Genomic DNA, 17,420 nt, shown 5'->3' on the forward strand with positions numbered 1-17,420 from the left:
CGGACTCAGGTGGTGTGGACCTGCACTGTTCCTCCCTGGGGGATGGAGGGGGGGTTCCCGCCAGGCTTCTGCCTTTTGCTGGGCTGCTGCTCAGAGAGTGGTCGCCCGACTGTGCAGTGGTTTGTCGTTTATGGCAACACCCAGCAGAAAGCCGATGCTTAGACTCGCTGTCTGCAGCCGGTGTCCCGCTCCAATGCCTGAAAACTCTTTCGCACTCAGGCACTCCTGTTCTTGTGACCCGGGGGAGCCTGAGACAACGCTATGCCACTTGGGATTGCGCCCCTCTTCACCTCCTGAGCGCCTTTCAGGCAGGGACGTCCCCCATGGAGTAAACTTCTAAAAGTTGCAATTTTGCACTCCACTGCTTATAATACTTTGCAGTAGTCCCCTTAAACAGGCTCCCTCCTGCTGACATATCCTCTGATATATCACCCCAGTTGAAGGCTCCGCACCTCCTGCCTTCCAAAAAGCAGTTGCTTTTCTATTTGTAGAATTGCAGCATTTCTTTTCTCAGAGCTCTGATTGATTTCACAGGTGTTCAGAATGATTTGATAACTATCTAGCTGAATTCCAGGGACAGACAAACTTCGGGTCCCCTACTCCTTCACCATCTTAACTCCCCTCCCTCTATCTCACTTTCTGTAGATAATAGTTATGATGTCAGTTCAATTCTGAAAGCCGTGTTTTCACAGGTGCAACTGGGGCATAAACCTGAGACTTGTAGTACTCATGTGTAGAATTAGAGGATTTCTTTCTCCGGCTCTCTGCTCACTGGAATTTCTCGCACATTCTCGAATCCCCTATTCCCAGTCCTCTGGCTATAAAGCCAGGGTTCTTCTCAGAGTTTTAGCTCCGTTTGTTCTCTCAAAGTTACACATGATGGGCTGACCTTGGGGCAAAGCAGTGAAGGACAAGACAGAGTAAAATAACAGAAATTACTCTCATTCTTCCGAACACAAGGGTCTCTTTTCCTGGTTTCTCTGGCCAAGAAGACAGGGTCCCTTAGGGTCTAGGTGCTTGCAATGTCACCACCACTCCTGCTGCCACCGCCACCCCTGTGCAGCTTCATGATGCTTCTGGCCTTGGGGCATGCCAGGGAGGGACAAAAGAGAAAACAAGGGCATTCTCTTCATACTCCCCAGTCCACAAGGAGCCTTTTTCCTGGTTCTTTGGCTAGAAAGGTTTGCTGTTAGGTCAAAGCAAGAGGAGGAATAAATTCACTGGTAAATTCATCACTATGCTAGTCATTCTTCAAATTTCGACTTACACAATCCCTCTGCTATTGTTTACTTTTCAGTGTCATCAGGTAGCTGCTTTTTGTGTTCTCTTCAGTTAGAATCAGTTGGAGAGAAATACTGTAGAGGACTTAACTCCATCTTGGCCAGCACCGGAAGTGTGTTACTGTAGTTTTGAGTTTTTATTTTTCCTCCTTTCCCCCAAATCAGGTTGTACTTCGGTCCTTTTATCTAAATTTTGTTAGGAGAGTGCTTTAACAGAGATCAAATAACAGTGGCTTAATCAAGACAGAACTGTATTTTCCTCTCAAGGAAGAGGCTAGAGGTAAATAGTCTAAGAGAGTAGGATGGCTCTACTAGGTTCTCCTGTGGTTTCTACCACTGGGTCAAGGCAACTGCTCCATTTCTCATCATCTCCCAATTAGCAACTAGGGAGAAAAGGGTAGTGTTGCATTTTTTAAAGGAGTATAACCTGGAAGTGGTACCATTATTTCTGTCCATGTCCCATTGGCCAGAATTTAATCACATGGCCACACCATGCTGCAAGGGAACTTGGGAACTGAAGTCTCTAGCTTGGTGGTAATGTCTAGCGAAATACCCAGGGAATGCTAGTACTAAATATGGGGAAAATGGAACATAGTGGACAATGCCAGTCTTCCTTTTTCTTTTTTTTTTTTTTAAAGATTTTATTTATTTGACAGAGAGAGACAGCAAGAGCAGGAACACAAGCAGGGGGAGTGGGAGAGGGAGAAGCAGGCTTCCCACAGAGCAGGGAGCCTGATGTGGGACTCGATCCCAGGACCCTGGGATCATGACCTGAGCCGAAGGCAGATGCTTAACGACTGAGCCACCCATGCGCCCAATGCCAGTCTTTCGTAACCTGAAATTTTGGGGAGAGAGAGCTACAGAATAATTAACAATGCTAGCTAAAATATTTTAAAAACTTTTTAAAATGTAAAGCTTTAAAAATGTCTCCAGAGGCAAACACAAAGTGAGTACGAGAATCCAAGCAGCAAGCATCAGCTAATTACCTATGACCTACGGCTTTTAAATTAATGCTTAAGATAGATTTTTATTTGAAATTATTTCAAACTTACAGAGAAGATTGAAGAATGGTAAAAATATCCTCCTACCCCCTTAACCCCCAGCCAGAACTAAGAGCGAGCAAGTTGCTGACATAGGTCTTATCACTTCTGAATAATTCAGGATGTAGTACCTTACAAATAGGGATATTCTCCTATAAAACCACAATATAATCACCAAAATCAGAAAATTAACATTGATTCATTAGTATTATATAATTCAAAGACTCAATTCAGATTTTTCTCGTTGTCCCAATAGTGTCCTTTTAAGCAAAAGGATCCAAATCTACATTCATGTGTTAGATTTAGTTGCCATTATCTCTTTAATCTCCTTCAACCTAGAACAGTCTTCAGCCTTCACTTGACTTTCATGGCTGGCACCTTTAAAGATTTCAGTCCTTCCATTTGGGTTTGTCTGATTTTTCCTCATCATAAAATTCCAGCAATGATTTTTTTTTTTTCCAGGAATATCACAGATGGGATGCTGTGTTCCTTGTAATCATCTTAACAGGTGGTTTACAATTCAATTTGTCCCATTACTGGTCATGTTAATTTTGATCATTTGATTAAGTGATGCCTGCAAGGTTTAGCACTATCTTTTTTAATGATTTTTTTTTTTTTGTAGTAGGTACTTTGAATGCAAATAAATATCTCATTCCTCATCAACTTTCACCCACTAGTTTTAGCATCTGTTGATGTTTCTTTGCTGAATAATTGTGATGACAATTGCTAAATACAGATTTTGCTAATTCCACCATTCCTGTTACATTTATTAGTTGGCATTCTACTATAAGGCAAAGTGTTGGCTTCTCCATATTTATTTATTTGTACCAGTATAGATTTAAGGATTTCTCTTTTATTCAATGAGTTAATATAAAAATCATGACCAGTGGGGCTCTTCAAACTGGCTTCTCTGCTTTTGTTTTATTTTAAATAATTTTAAAAAATCTTAGAATGGTTTTAGAGACTTCCTTGTATGCTCCTCACCCAGTTTCTCCATTGCTAACATCTTTTATTTCTATGATACTTTTGTCATAACTGAGGAACCAACATTGGTATTTTACCATTAACTAAACTTCACACTTTTTATTCAATTTGCACTAGTTTTTCCCTACTGTCCTTTTTCTGTTTCAAGATCCCATCTGAGACACCACATTACTTTTAGGTGGCAGGTCTCTTTAGTCTCCCTTGGTTTGTGTTCTCTGTCCTTTTGTCATATTCCTGTCATTCTTTGAACATTTCCTTACTTTCTGTCATAACAAGATGTTCCAGGCTACTCTTGTCCTCTTGTACACACATCTATAGTTCCATAACTATCTTCTGTATATTGAAAATGAAGAGTTCACACAGATACAACCAATTCCAATCCAAAATCCTAGAGTTAATTCTACTTTCCTCCCTTTCTATATTTGTAACTCCTATCTGACAGAATACAGATTCCCATTATCCTCGATGTCTTATTGTGATAAATACTTATGGAACACTTATGTATATGTCCTCTCCACTCTGCTTGGGCTCTGATAGTCTGTACCAGGCTGCTACTACCACCCCCCCTTGCTTAAAAGCCCTTTTCACTCACCCCTAGACTCCAGTATCCTCTGGATCCCTGCCTCCTGCAGACAACTACCTTGGTCCACTTCATCTAGTGCACTGAGTTATTAGAAGAAATGAAGGAAGGAAAAAGGGAGAAAAGAGTGAAGAGGGAAGGAAGAGGAAAGAAGGAAGAACTAGAGCTTTATTGTATTGGGCCATGCATAGGCCAGGAAACAAAGCCTAGACATTTTATTTTATTTTTCTTGAAGTTTAGTTGACACACAGTTACACTGATTTCAGGTTTACAACACAGTGATTTGACAACTCTGTATGTTATATAGCTCACCACAAACGTAGCTACTGTCTGTCAGTACACAATGCTATATGCTATACTTGACTATATTCCCTATACTGAAACTTTCATCCCTGTGACTTACTCATTCCATAACTGGAATGAGTGGAAGCCTGTACCTCTCACTCCCCTTCACCCATCTTGCCCATCCCACCAGTCCCTTCCCCTCTGGCAACCACCAGTTTGTTCTCTGTATTTATGAGTCTGTTTCTGCCTTTTTTTAAAAAAAACAAAATATAATTAACATACATTGTTATATTGTTACATACATTGTTATATTAGTTTCAGATGTGCAACATATTGAGTCAACATTTCTATATGTTACTTAGTGCTCAAAGTGGTAAGTGTGGTCACCATACTATATTTCCTATGCTGTACATCTCATCTTCATGACTTATTTATTCCATAACTGGAAGTTTATCTATTTCACCCATTCCCCCACCCACATCTCCTCTGGCAACCACCAGTTCTTTGTATTTAAGAGTCTTTTTTGTTTGTTCATTAGTTTTGTTTTTTAGATTCCACACATAGGTGAGATCACATGATGTTTGTCGTTCTCCGACTTAAGTCACTTAGCATGATACCCTCTAGGTCCATCCACGTTATCACAAATGACAAGCTCTCATTCTTTTTATGGCTGAGTAATACCCCATTGCATATATACCACTTCTTCCTTATCCATTCATCTGTCACTGGACACTTAGATTGCTTCCATATCTTGGCTATTGTAAATAATGCTGCAGTAAGCATACAGGAGCATATATCTTTTTGAATGGTAAGAGTGGACATTCTTGTCTTATTCCTGATCTTAAAGGAAAAGTTTTTAAGCATTGAGGGTGATATTAGTGGTGGGTTTGTCGTATATGGCCTTTATTATATTGAGTATGTTCCCTCTAAATCCACTTTGTTTTGAGTTTTTATATGAACAATGTTGAATTTTGATACTTTTTCTGCATGTATTGAGATGATTATATAATTTTTATTCTTTATCTTGTTCATGTGGTCGATTGATTTACAAGTATTGAACCATCCTTACATCCCCCAAATAAATTCTACTTGATCATAATGAATGAGCCTTTAATGCATTGTTGAATGTGGTTCGCTAATATTTTGTTGAAGATTTTTACATCTATGTTTGTTAGGGATATTGGCCTATAGTTTTCTTTTTTGTACTATCTGGTTTTGGTATCATGGTAATGCTCAAAGACTAGACATTTTAGAAAATTCTATAGCTAGTAGAGAGGAAACCTGAAGACAATGTCTTCAAAGGGCTAAGAAAATAAATATCAATATAAAATTATATAACCAGCAAAACTATTAAGAATGAAACCCAAATAAGAGAATTTTAGAAATAAAGCTCATTAAAGAACCAAAGAAAAAACAAGTTACCAACAATAAAATGCATTTTTCAGTAGTGAGAGAATGCATATTTTTAAGATTATATAAAATATTGATCAAAGTTGATCATATACTAGGAACTAAGGGAACCTCCAGAAGATGCTCTTGGTTAAAAAATCTCAGAAGAAAGGGTGGGGATGCAAGAAGGAATAGTGAGCAAAGAAACTGATCACATATTGGGTAAATTTAAACAAAGAGTGGTTTTTATAAACAGTGTAATATGTGGTGTTAAAACAATGCTGACCATGTTAATTTATAAAGCATGTTAAGTTCCTTTAAGACATGGGAAAGTATTTTGAATGTTTGACTATTTCTAAGCTATTTAAGTAGTGAAAGAATAAAAAGGTATATGATAGGACATATATATGTAAGAGAGGTAGACTCCAGAGCCAGAATTTCAAGATTTAAATCTTAGCTCTGACATTTACTAGTTGTGTAACTTTGGGCAAATAACTTTTCTGTGCCTAGGTTTATTTATTTTTTTTAAATTAGAGCTATAGAAATAATACTAGTATCTAATTCATACGGTTGTACCAAATGAATTTATGTAAAGCCAGTTAGATTTAGAACAGTGTCTAATCTGTCATAATTGCTAAGAACTTTAAATCACAGTCACAGCATTCCACCACTGTAGAGGATTTAGGATATAGATTTAGAGAAAAACCATAATCCAAAAGAAATCAAGAAAGGATAAAAAAGATATAAAGAAATAAATAGCACAAAATGAGAGCAAATATAGCAATAATTAACATAATATAAAATAATAAAATAATGTGAATTAACTAAGATCTTCAGTTAAAAGACCAATATTATCAGACTGGATTAAAGAAAAAGTCTAGGAATGTGTTGTTCCCAAGAGACAGCTACAACATGAAACTGCTGGAAAAAGATTTATCAGAGCCAATGGATGGGAATGGTTGGGATTCTTCTTCGAATACCTTCCCCGCCCGTCGTAGCCCACTTCGGTGTCTCAGTCTCCACCACTCTTTCCTTCCTCAACCAGCCAGTAGTGACGTCTGCGTGCCATTGCTGGGTCTCTCGCTCATGGCTTCTCGGTGCGCCCCGTCGTGATTGGTGGAGAGGAGCTCACGTCATGCCAGCTGTGAAAGGGAGGGCTTGTGACGCAAGAACGCCTCAGCGCGCCGATTGGCTTCTTTGAGGCTGGAGCACAGTAGAGCCTGGTGTCCGGTCACTGCCGCCCCAGGGCCACCACTGCAGCTCCCTGTCCCGCAGCTGAGACCTCCGCTGCCGTCTGTGTCACTGCCGTGGGACTGGTTGTATGATTAGGCCACAGTCTTTAATGAGTAAACAAGCTCCTTTCTGTGGTGTTCTTGGCCACGCATTTATGGAGTTTCTGAAGGGCCCCAGAAATTACTGCCAGGCACAGCACGACCTTTATGAGGACAAGTGAACTGTGGAGGTTCACTACTACTCTACTGGGAAGCCCCCATAAGATCGGTTGTCCTGGACACACAAGTGTAGAGTTGAAATCATCGGAGCATTTTACAAGAATTCTGACCTGGATGGGGTAAACCTGGGTGCATTTCCTTTCCATTGACTCAGTATTACTGAACTGAAGGATTGCTTCTTGTTAGGAGGTTCATTTCATTTCCTGTTATTCTCAATTACATTTTCAAAGCATTGAGAATTTCCAGTGGAGTACATTGGAGTATACTTCAGTTTCTTAACCAACTGAGCCACCCAGGCGCCCCTGGAGTATACTTCAGTTTCTTAACATCATTTCTGTATTCAAATATTCAAAACATTTTTTCGTAACCGTATTGTTTCAACTAAATTAACATGGCTCCAATGAACCGGCCAGCCCCTGTGGAAGTGACATACAGGAACATGAGATTTCTTATTACACACAGTCCAACCAGTGCAACCTTAAACAAATTTATAGAAGAACTTAAGAAATACAGAGTTACTACAATAGTAAGAGTATGTGAAGCCACCTACGACACTGCTCTTGTGGAGAAAGAAGGCATCCAGGTTCTGGATTGGCCTTTTGATGATGGGTCATCACCATCTAACCAGATTGTCGATGACTGGTTAACTCTTGTAAACATTAAATTTCGTGAAGAACCTGGTTGTTGTATTGCTGTTCATTGTGTTGCAGGTCTTGGGAGAACTCCAGTGCTTGTTGCCCTAGCACTAATTGAAGGTGGAATGAAAAATGAAGATGCAGTACAGTTAATAAGACAAAAGCGGCGTGGAGCTTTTAACAGCAAGCAACTTCTGTATTTGGAGAAATATCGTTCTAAAATGCGGCTGTGCTACAAGGACTCCAGTGGTCATAGAAACAACTGTTGCATTCAATAAGACTTGGCTCCCTGGGGGTGCCTGGGTGGCTCAGTTGGTTGGGCGACTGCCTTCGGCTCAGGTCATGATCCTGGAGTCCCGGGATCAAGTCCCGCATCGGGCTCCCTGCTTGGCAGGGAGTCTGCTTCTCCCTCTGACCCTCCTCCCTCTCATGCTCTCTGTCTCTCATTCTCTCTCAAATAAATAAATAAAAATCTAAAAAAAAAAAAAAAAAAAAAAAAAGACTTGGCTCCCTGATGTTGTTGCCTTGGAAATGGAACTTGAGACAGGACTTAATTATCATACATATTAGCCAACATGTAGGCTTAATGAATGACAAGTCTAATGAAGCTTCCATAGGAATCATGAAAAAGCCACAAGCTTGACAGAATTGCAGCCTCTATCTTTGGCTTCATACTATTCCCATGCCAGAAAAAATATGTAAGAAATTGAGAGATTAGGTGCCAAAATATCCAGCACAATACTCGTATATTTTTAGTATCATATATAATTAAAATCCTAGAAATTATGAACAGCACTGTAAACCATATGTGGTTTATTCCTTTAGTCCTTTCAAACATTGCAAGTATGGCCTATGTGGTTATTTGTTCCTTCATGTTTACCATCCCACATGAGCACCAATATACATCAGGTTTTAGCAAAAATTGATTTTTATTGGATTCTTACCAAGACTTAGGGGATTATTTAATGTATTTCTATTAAGCTCATTTTGTGCTGTTATGAAAACCTCCATTTTGAAAAATCACAAATCTGTGGTTAAAAGTTCATGTAAAATACACAGTGTACAGAAGCACATGTGTGATGTCTTCAGACAAAAAAGTCTTATAGTTACTTTAATGTTTACACTTGGGGTGCAACTTAGAGGGGGAGGGCCTGAAGACAGAGTGGGAGGAGGCTATGAAATATCTCTAGTAAAATGTTGCCTTTGTCTTGTGCAGGATGTATAGAATAGATCTTTTATTTAGCAAAAAAAATTCTTTTTAAGGCAGAGATGCTTTATAGCCCAAACATTTCTTATTTATAAAATTTCTGAAATCTTGAAATTCTTCATCATGTCTATTGGAAGTTGTTTATTAACTATTTTCCTTTGAAGCATATTTTTTCCTGTCTTCCCAATCAAGAGAAGTGGGTTTCTATTAATGAAGTGAGTAGGCATCTAATATTTTATATGCTTTTTGAACTGTGCAACTTTGTATTTGGATACCTGATACTTTGTTTTATTATGTAATTGATAAAATGATGACCTGTATTAATGCTAGTTTAACCATATATTCATACTGTCTGGGAATATAGTTCTTCAGGAGAAATAATTTCAGTGTTCACCATTCACCAGCTAGTACAAGAGCTTACCCATCTAAATAAATAATGAATTGCAGGAGGGAGAAAGAGGCAGGATGGTAGAAATGTGTTAATATTGGTAAAAGTGGAAGCAAAGGCATTACTAGAGATAAAGAAAATCATTAAACTTTCAAAAGTTTCAATTCACCAGGAAGTTATAATAATTGTAAACTTTATGCATCAGACAACATTGGTCCAAAATCTATAAAGCAAATATGGAGAGAACTATAAGGAACATTAACAAATTTACAATAGTGGTGGGAAATTTTACTATCCTTTTTTCAGAAACAGATCAAGTAGACAAAAATCAGTAAAGATATAGATTTGAACAAAACAATTAAAAAGCTTGATTCCATGAACATATAAGGGGCATTGCAACCGACAGTGAGAATCCATATTATTTTTAGGAGTGCATGAAATATTTTATTACATTTGACCATAAAAATTTCAGCAAATTTAAAAATATTTAAGTAATACAAATAACTTCTTTGACTACAATTCAGTTAAGTTAGGAAGAAAGTTAATAATATCCATACATTTGGAATTTTGAAAATCTGTGTCTATAGACTTCCAGATAGGGTATAGTAGGTTGTGGCATTCCACCACCTACCTTATAACAACCAGAAAAATAAAGAAAAATTTATAAAGTAGTATGTTTGAGGACATGTGAGAGCTGTAAAAGCAACAAGAACTAGGTGAATAGGAGTTCCAGAGAGGGAGGAGCTCTCCTGAGGTGAGTGGCCATTCCCCCCCCCCCCCCCCCCCGCCCCATTGGGGGCATTCACTGATTCTGGACGTGGACAAAGAATCAGACTTGGTCCAGGTGGAAGGTCTCTACTGAGGGAAAGAGAAACCCAGACAGGCTTTTGGTGGTCATGTGGGACTGGTACAGCAGATTGGAAAATTGAGAAGTTTGGCCATTTTCCTCCACATGTTGCAAGTTGAGTTCCTCAGGAAACCTATACTAAATCTGAGATTTGCATTTGGAGATTTACTGGGGAGTTGTTTCAACACCTGTGAGGGAGCAACAGAACCAGGAAATGGTGGAAGTTGTTGAATGGTGATACATACAGTTGTAAAACTGGCCTCAGCCAATCTTGCAAGGAGCTCTGAAGCTGGGATGACCACTTATGGATGTCCCCACTTGAGGTGAAGGGGTTGAATGTTTGGACTTGAATCAACCAGTCACTGGATGCAGGCTGTCCCTGGGGATAAGGGCATACCCTTGGATGAAGTACCTTCCTTCAGCCAAGTGCAATTCCCAGAGAGGGATGCAGCTGTGCACCTTCAGCTGATAATACTTCTGGCAGAGTGTTTCAGACCTGCAGAGGGATCTGGGTGGTGCAACCACAGCATCCACTATACTTGCTGAATTCTGGGGCTATGTATGAGAACCTGGGGAGTTAGAATGAAGATTTAAAAGACAGAGGGAAATCTCCCTTAATTTCATAGTGCTTAGGAGACCAAGCCCTGTTAGAAGAGGGGTTTCAATCTTCTCCAACACTGTATTTTTTATTATAGCCATTCTGGTAAGTGTGAAGTGATATCCCATTGTGGTTTTAATTTTCAAATGACCAGTGATATTAAGCATCTTTTCATGTGCTTGTTAGCCATTCACATATCTTTTGTAGTAATATGTCAATTCAAACATTTTGTCCACCTTTTTAATTGGGTGGTTTTGTCATTTTCTTATTGAATTATAAAAGTTCTTCATATATTCTGGACCCAATGTCTTTATCAGATATCTAATTTGCAAGTATTTTCTCTCAGTCTGTTGCTTGTTGTTTTCTATCTTAATGGTATGTTTCAAGAGCAAAACTAAAAAAATTGAATTACAATTTATCAATTTTTCTTTTATAAATCATGCTTTTGAATTTTATCTAAGAACTCTCCTCAATCACAGTTTTCTGCTCTATTTTCTTCTAGAAGTTTTATAGCTTTAGCTTACATTTGGGTCTGTGATCTATTTTAAATTAATTTCTGTGTATGGTGTGAAGTAAATCTCTTTTTGTAATTTTTTTATTTTTTGAATGTGGATATTCAGGTGTCACAGTATCACTGAAGTATTTTGGTAGCTTTGTTGAAAGTCAGTTTACCATAAATGTAAGGACTTAGCTGTGAATTCTCAGTTCTTTTCCCCTGATACATTTCCATTGATCTACATAACCACACAGTCTTGATTATCGTAGTTTTATAGTAAGTTTTGAAATTGGATAGTGTACTTTGTTTTTCTTTTCAAAAGATTTGGCTATTTTATTTTATTTTTTATTTTTTTAATTTTTTTTAAGATTTTATTTATTTGCGAGAGAGAGAATGAGAGAGAGAGCATGAGAGGGAGGAGGGTCAGAGGGAGAAGCAGACTCCCTGCTGAGCAGGGAGCCCAATGTAGGACTCGATCCCGAGACTCCAGGATCATGACCTGAGCCGAAGGCAGTCGCTTAACCAACTGAGCCACCCAGGCGCCCGATTTGGCTATTTTAGATCCTTTCCATTTCCATACAAATTTTAGGATCAGCCTGTCAATTTCTACAAAAAAAAAAAAAAACCTGCAGGGATTTTGATATAGTATTAAATTTATAAATAATTTGTGGAGAAAATTGCAGCTTTAACAATATTGAGTTTTCAAATCCACGAGTATGGAACATCTCTCCGTTTATTTAGTTTTTTTTCAGATCTTCTTTGTCAACAGTAATTTGTGTAATTTTTGTAATTTTCAGTGTAGAAGACTTGCACTTCTTAATTTTCTAAGTATTTTTTCTTTTTGATGCTGTTATGAATGGAAGTATTTTATTTCTAGATTGTTAATATTGCTAGTATATAAAAATACAGGTGATTTTTGTTTATTGACCTTGTATCCTATGACCTTGGTAAACTGATTAGGGGAGAGAGGGAGAGAGCGAGTGAGATAAGGGTTCTATTCTTTGGCATTTTCTACATATAGGATTATGTCATCTGTGAATATAGGCAGTTTTACTCTTCATTTCCAACTTGGATGCCTTTTCTTTTTCTTTTTTTATTGAACTGGCTAGATCCTCCATGTTGACCAGAAGTGATGACAACATCCTTGGCTTGTTCCAGATCTTAGGGAGAAAGTATTAATTCTTTCACCATTAAGTATGATGTTAGCTGTTGGTTCTTCATCAGGTTGAGGATGTTCTCTTCTATTATTGGTTTGTTGAAAGTTTTATCATAAATGGATGTTGGATTTTTTTCAAATAGTTTTATCACATCCATTGACTTGATCTTATGGTTTCTCTTCTTCACTTTATTAATATCATGCACTATAATGATCAGTCTTTAAATGTTAAAACAACTTTGCATTCCTGGAATAAATCCCCCTTGCTCATTGTGTGTAATTCTTTTATATTGATGGATTTGGTTTGCTAATATTTTAAGATTTTGCATCTATATTTGTGAAGGATATTGGTCTGTAGTTTTCTTGTGTTGCTTTATTTGGTTTTGATATCAGGGTGATACCAGTATCATAGAATGATTTGGGAAGTGTTCCCTCCTCTATTTTCTTTTCTTTTTTTTTTAAAGATTTTATTTATTTATTTGACAGAGAGAGAGGTAGCGAGAGCAGGAACACAAGCAGGGGGAGTGGGAGAGGGAGAAGCAGGCCTCCCGCCGAGCAGGGAGCCCGATGTGGGACTCGATCCCAGGACCCTGGGATCATGACCTGAGCTGAAGGCAGACGCTTAACGACTGAGCCACCCAGGCGCCCTCCCTCCTCTATTTTCTGAAAGAGGTTATGAAGGATGGGTATTATTTCTATTTTAAATATTTGATAAAATTCACCAAAAAAGGCATCTGGGCCTGCACTTTTCTTGGTGGGAAGATTTTTTTTTTTTTTTAAAGATTTCTTTATTTATTTGACAGAGAGAGACACAGCAAGAGAGGGAACACAAGCAGGGGGAGTGGAAGAGGGAGAAGCAGGCTTCCTGCTGAGCAGGGAGTCCAATGTGGGGCTCCATCCCAGGACCCTGGGATCATGACTTGAGCTGAAGGCAGATGCTTAATGACTGAGCCACCCAGGTGCCCCTTGGTGGGAAGATTTTTAATTACTAATTCAAATTTTTTACTTCTTATAGGTTTATTGATTTCTGCTCTAATCTTAACTTGCTTTGGATTTTGTTTGTTTCTAGAGGGAGTTTATATTATTGCTTTGAGACTTTTCTTTTTTTCCTGATATAGGCATTTATTTAGAACTACAGAATTTTCCTCTAAGCACTGCTCTAGCTAAAACTCACAATTTTGATATTTTTCATTCAATTCAACATATATATAATTTATGCTGCGATTTCTTCTTTGAACCATGGGTTATTTAGAAATGTATTATTTAATTTCCAAATGGTTAGAAATTTCCCATTTTTTTCTGTTGATTTCTTTTTTTTTTTAATAAAGATTATTTATTTGACAGAGAGAGACACAGTGAGAGAGGTTAACACAAGCAGGGGAAGTGGGAGAGGGAGAAGCAGGCTTCCTGCAGAGCAGGGAGCCCAATACAGGGCTTTATCCTGCCCAAGCTGAAGGCAGATGCTTAACGACTTAGCCACCCAGGCGTTCCCTTTCTGTTGATTTCTAATCAAATTATTAACTCTGTCCAGGATGACTTCAGGAGCCAATTGCATTGGAACTCCGAGGATGAATGATGTCTCTAGCAGAAAGCTGGGGTGAGCTGCTATTTAATTGATAAAGGGCAAGGAATGGGAAGGAAGGACTTGACAGATGGAGACCAAGCATTTATAAAGGTACAGGCCTGAAAGTGCCTGTGTTTAGTGTGGTTGAAACAAAGGAAACGTAATTTTATCTTCTTTATGTCTTGGTCAGTATAGCTACAGTTTATTTATTTAGTTGATCTTTTCAAAGAACCTGTTTTGTTTCATTGCTTTTCTCTACTATTTTTCTTTTCTATTACACTGAGTATAAAGGATGTGCAGTTGGGGTACAGAAGTTGTGGGCCAGGACATAGAAAAGATAGTGTAATGGTTCCCTGGTGTTGAGATTCCAGCTTCACTTCAAATCCTCTTCTGAAGACTTTCTCATTCCCCATGAGCTCAGGGATTATAGAACAGGGCTATTTTCTCAGGGTATGTTTGGCTGAGCACCAGTACCAAGGAAGCAGATGTTGGAAGAACAAGACCTGGGCAAGGGGTGACTGGTGTCTCTGCTAATTACTGTTCTAGGAGTCCAATAGTCCTGAGACTGTGAGGTGGCCACATAGGGCAGTGGGGCTCTTGAGGCTGAGCTGGCAGCAAGGGTGGGTGGTGGTAGGTCCCTTAGTATGATTTACTGTTTTCTATGTTATCCAATAAAATTAGAGGTTGGAAGCTGTCATCCCAATAGGTTCTAGAAATTTATCAGGGTCTTTGATTACAGGGGCTGTAGGCTTGTCCCCACCTCCCCATCCCATGGTGTGGGCTCTGCTAGACATGAAGGAGGTGAAAGCCGTGCTTGAACTTGCTAAGAAATTCCCAGGACAGACTGAAGGCATTCTCTAAGAATACTGCCCTGGTTTGCTGAATTCCTTCAGAGTGAAGTGTGGGAGAGAGAGAGAGTTCCAGAGTCAGGAAAATGACATCAAGTCTTCCCTAGAACTCCATGATTCTCTTCCCCTCACTGCCTCTCTTCCTCCTCACTCCTTGGCCTGCTGACTCTCCACACCCACATTTCTCTAGTTTTCCTTTTAGTAATAACCAAAAGGAATCCTAATATTCAATAGCCCACATGTCAGGGATAGTTTTTGACTAGTGAGTTGCCTTTAGTCACTCAGCCCTCATACCCATCTGAGTCTTGAAGGATGTGTATTCCTCCAGCAGGGATTGAACTCCCTCATGGGTGGGCCATGCTCTCTGGTCAGTGGCTGCCCCTACCTTCCTCATTTTCCCATGCCTCCTACCCATCCTTTACTCTCGGGACTCTGTACACATTTCTCCCCCTGAAGCCTTCTCTTATTTCTCATACGAAGTATCTGCTCCCTTCTCTGAGTACCCTTGACCTTTATCTGTACTTCTTTCATGGACTTAACCACTTTCTCCCTTGTGGACAAATGAGTTGTGTCCATATCTCCTTCACTAGACTCTGAGCTCTGTAAAGGCAGAGTTCTAGGAAGGATTCTAGATTTCCCACAAGATCTAGCTAATTGTTGGCAATTAGATGAAGAAATTCTTGGGGAGGAAGTCAGGGTTATAGAAAAGTGAATTCTCAGGGCCTCAGGGACAAGGCTCTCATTCATTGTGTGCCTGGGTATCTCCCCTCACACCAGAAAGTTCAAAGGAAAAACACAGGGACAAAGATGGCCATTTTAGAACCCATTTATATTGTCAGTGTTACTCTGGGCTTGTTCCAGCCTCACAGCAGCCTCTGAGACTGCATCACACTGTTTGAACATTCATGGCTTCCTTGGGCCAAGTATAGCTGTCCAGTGTAAAGGAGTCATAGTCTGGAGTGTAGACCAGGGATCTTACAAAAGCCTCCTTGTCCTTGGGCTCCGGGTAGTAGGAGGCCAGGTTGTGTTTGTACGCGAAGTCAAGGACCTAGGGAAAAACATATTGGCTGAGGAACTGGAACTAAGGAGGAACCTGCCTAAAAGTTGCCTAAAGGTTGCTTGGGAGCCTGTGGAAGGGTAATGGCCCCTGCGGAACCATGAACTGTTGTCCCTGAAGCCACTCGATAGGAGGGATTTTGAGCTTTTGCCTGGGTAGGAAGCTGCGACGCAGTGGAATAAATACTAGGCTGGGATCGAGAGGCCTCAGACTCAAGTCTGCCTCTGCTTCCAAATGCCTGTGGGTCCTCAGAGGTGACATTATCCTTGCTGAGCCTCAGTTTCCTCATCTGTAAAGTGGGAATAATGAGACCTTTCTCTGGAGTAGTGTGAGGATAAAATTAGGTAACAGGCAAAATCAGGTGTCCAGTAGCTGATATTTTTCCCCCACTAAATGTGGGTGGAATTGGGAGAAGAGCCTGGACATTGTTCTCTGGGTATTAGATATGGTTTCACAAGAGCATTAATCTCAATATCCCAAAAAGGAAGGAAATGGATAGGGTGGAGTTGGGACTATGAGCTGGACTGTTAGGCTTGAGGGCTGATTCTGGAGCCTACAATGGGCAACTCATGGGGAGCACATGCTGTTGTGCAATGCATCTTCTGAAATTATTTTTAAAACTTATAGAAAATGTAAAATATATATACTAATAAAAATGATAGTATAATAAACCCTAATGCAACCAGTATCTATCTATATTCAACAGTTATCAATGTTGGGCCAGTCTTTATTGCACTGTGTTCTGATTCTCTGAAAACCCATCATCTCTGCAAAGTCTCTAGGAAGACATTTTTCCTTGGAATATTCCATGAACATGATCATCCTGTGGCCCAGCCTTTCTGAGAAAAAGGGGAGGAATGAGCATTTTCGCTACACTGAGTGTAGACCTTTCTCACTGTCCTCTTTAACCTTCAGAACTCTGGGAGAGAGGAATTACCATCCCCTTTGGAAAAGGAGGAAACTGAGGCTCAGGAAAGTGAAGCAATTGGCAGAGGTGGGACCTGATAGCCAGAGCTCTTTTCATGATGCTATGAAAATTGACCTTTCTGTATAAATGGGCACTTATGATTCAGTTTTAAAAAATTCCACCCACATTCTGGTCCACAAGACTATGGACTTCGTTGACCTTTTTGCCTGGTGTTTGAGGGGAAATCCAGGAGCTTTCCCAGAACTGGCCTGAGGGGGGTGTTGGGGGTGGGGCTTGAGCTGCAGGCAGGAGTTTCTCATCCAGCCTCTGGATGGGAGCTCAGGATGTCTCCACAGCTGCCATCCCCTTAGCTCTCCTAAACTCACAGAGAGAGGAAGTCGTTGAGCCTCACTAACCATATTACTGGGGGTAGGATGCTCCTTACTTTGATGGCGATTCTCAGAGACACATCTCGGATGGTGCTGAGTGGTGGGTACAGTCTCCCCTGGGACAAATGCTGCTCAGAGACCTCTTGGGCAATTTGCTGGGGAGAGAGAACCGAGGGGAATAAGCTGAGTTTCTGCCTTCCCAGAACAAGCCCAAACCATTACTCCAGAGATTCACCTCGCCCCTCATAGGTGGCCAACCATTGCAGTTCCCATTGTAGTCTCTGCCCTCTCATGGCCCCAGGGCAGCTTAATGCGTGGG

The 17,420-nt window shown here is 39.9% G+C and overlaps 2 protein-coding genes across 5 annotated transcripts in view; one reads left to right on the forward strand and one right to left on the reverse strand.

The window, feature by feature from the left end:
• The first annotated feature begins 4,953 nt into the window (after positions 1–4,953).
• Positions 4,954–7,947, forward strand: LOC116625179 (protein tyrosine phosphatase type IVA 1-like). The gene has a single exon (XM_032393526.1). It carries the CDS (start codon positions 7,401–7,403, stop codon positions 7,920–7,922), a length of 522 nt encoding a protein of 173 aa, XP_032249417.1. The 5' UTR covers positions 4,954–7,400; the 3' UTR covers positions 7,923–7,947.
• A 7,611-nt stretch (positions 7,948–15,558) lies between these two features.
• ME3 (malic enzyme 3) overlaps positions 15,559–17,420 on the reverse strand; it is a 197,069-nt gene continuing 195,207 nt past the window's right edge. For all 4 annotated transcript variants that reach the window (XM_032393613.1, XM_032393612.1, XM_032393614.1 and 1 more), the window contains 2 exons: positions 17,158–17,256; positions 15,559–15,796 (listed from right to left, as the gene is read on the reverse strand). In XM_032393613.1, the coding sequence (XP_032249504.1) occupies positions 15,635–15,796; positions 17,158–17,256 (261 nt within the window). In that variant the 3' untranslated portion in view covers positions 15,559–15,634. The remainder of the gene's footprint in view (positions 15,797–17,157; positions 17,257–17,420) is intronic.

This window comes from Phoca vitulina, unplaced genomic scaffold (assembly GCF_004348235.1).
Source record: "Phoca vitulina isolate PV1807 unplaced genomic scaffold, GSC_HSeal_1.0 scaffold74, whole genome shotgun sequence".
NCBI classification, from domain to species: domain Eukaryota; kingdom Metazoa; phylum Chordata; class Mammalia; order Carnivora; family Phocidae; genus Phoca; species Phoca vitulina.

What these genes read in the sequence shown, in the direction of transcription:
- LOC116625179 (XM_032393526.1), top strand. Translation starts at nt 7,401, where the DNA reads ATGGCTCCAATGAACCGGCCAGCCCCTGTGGAAGTGACATACAGGAAC.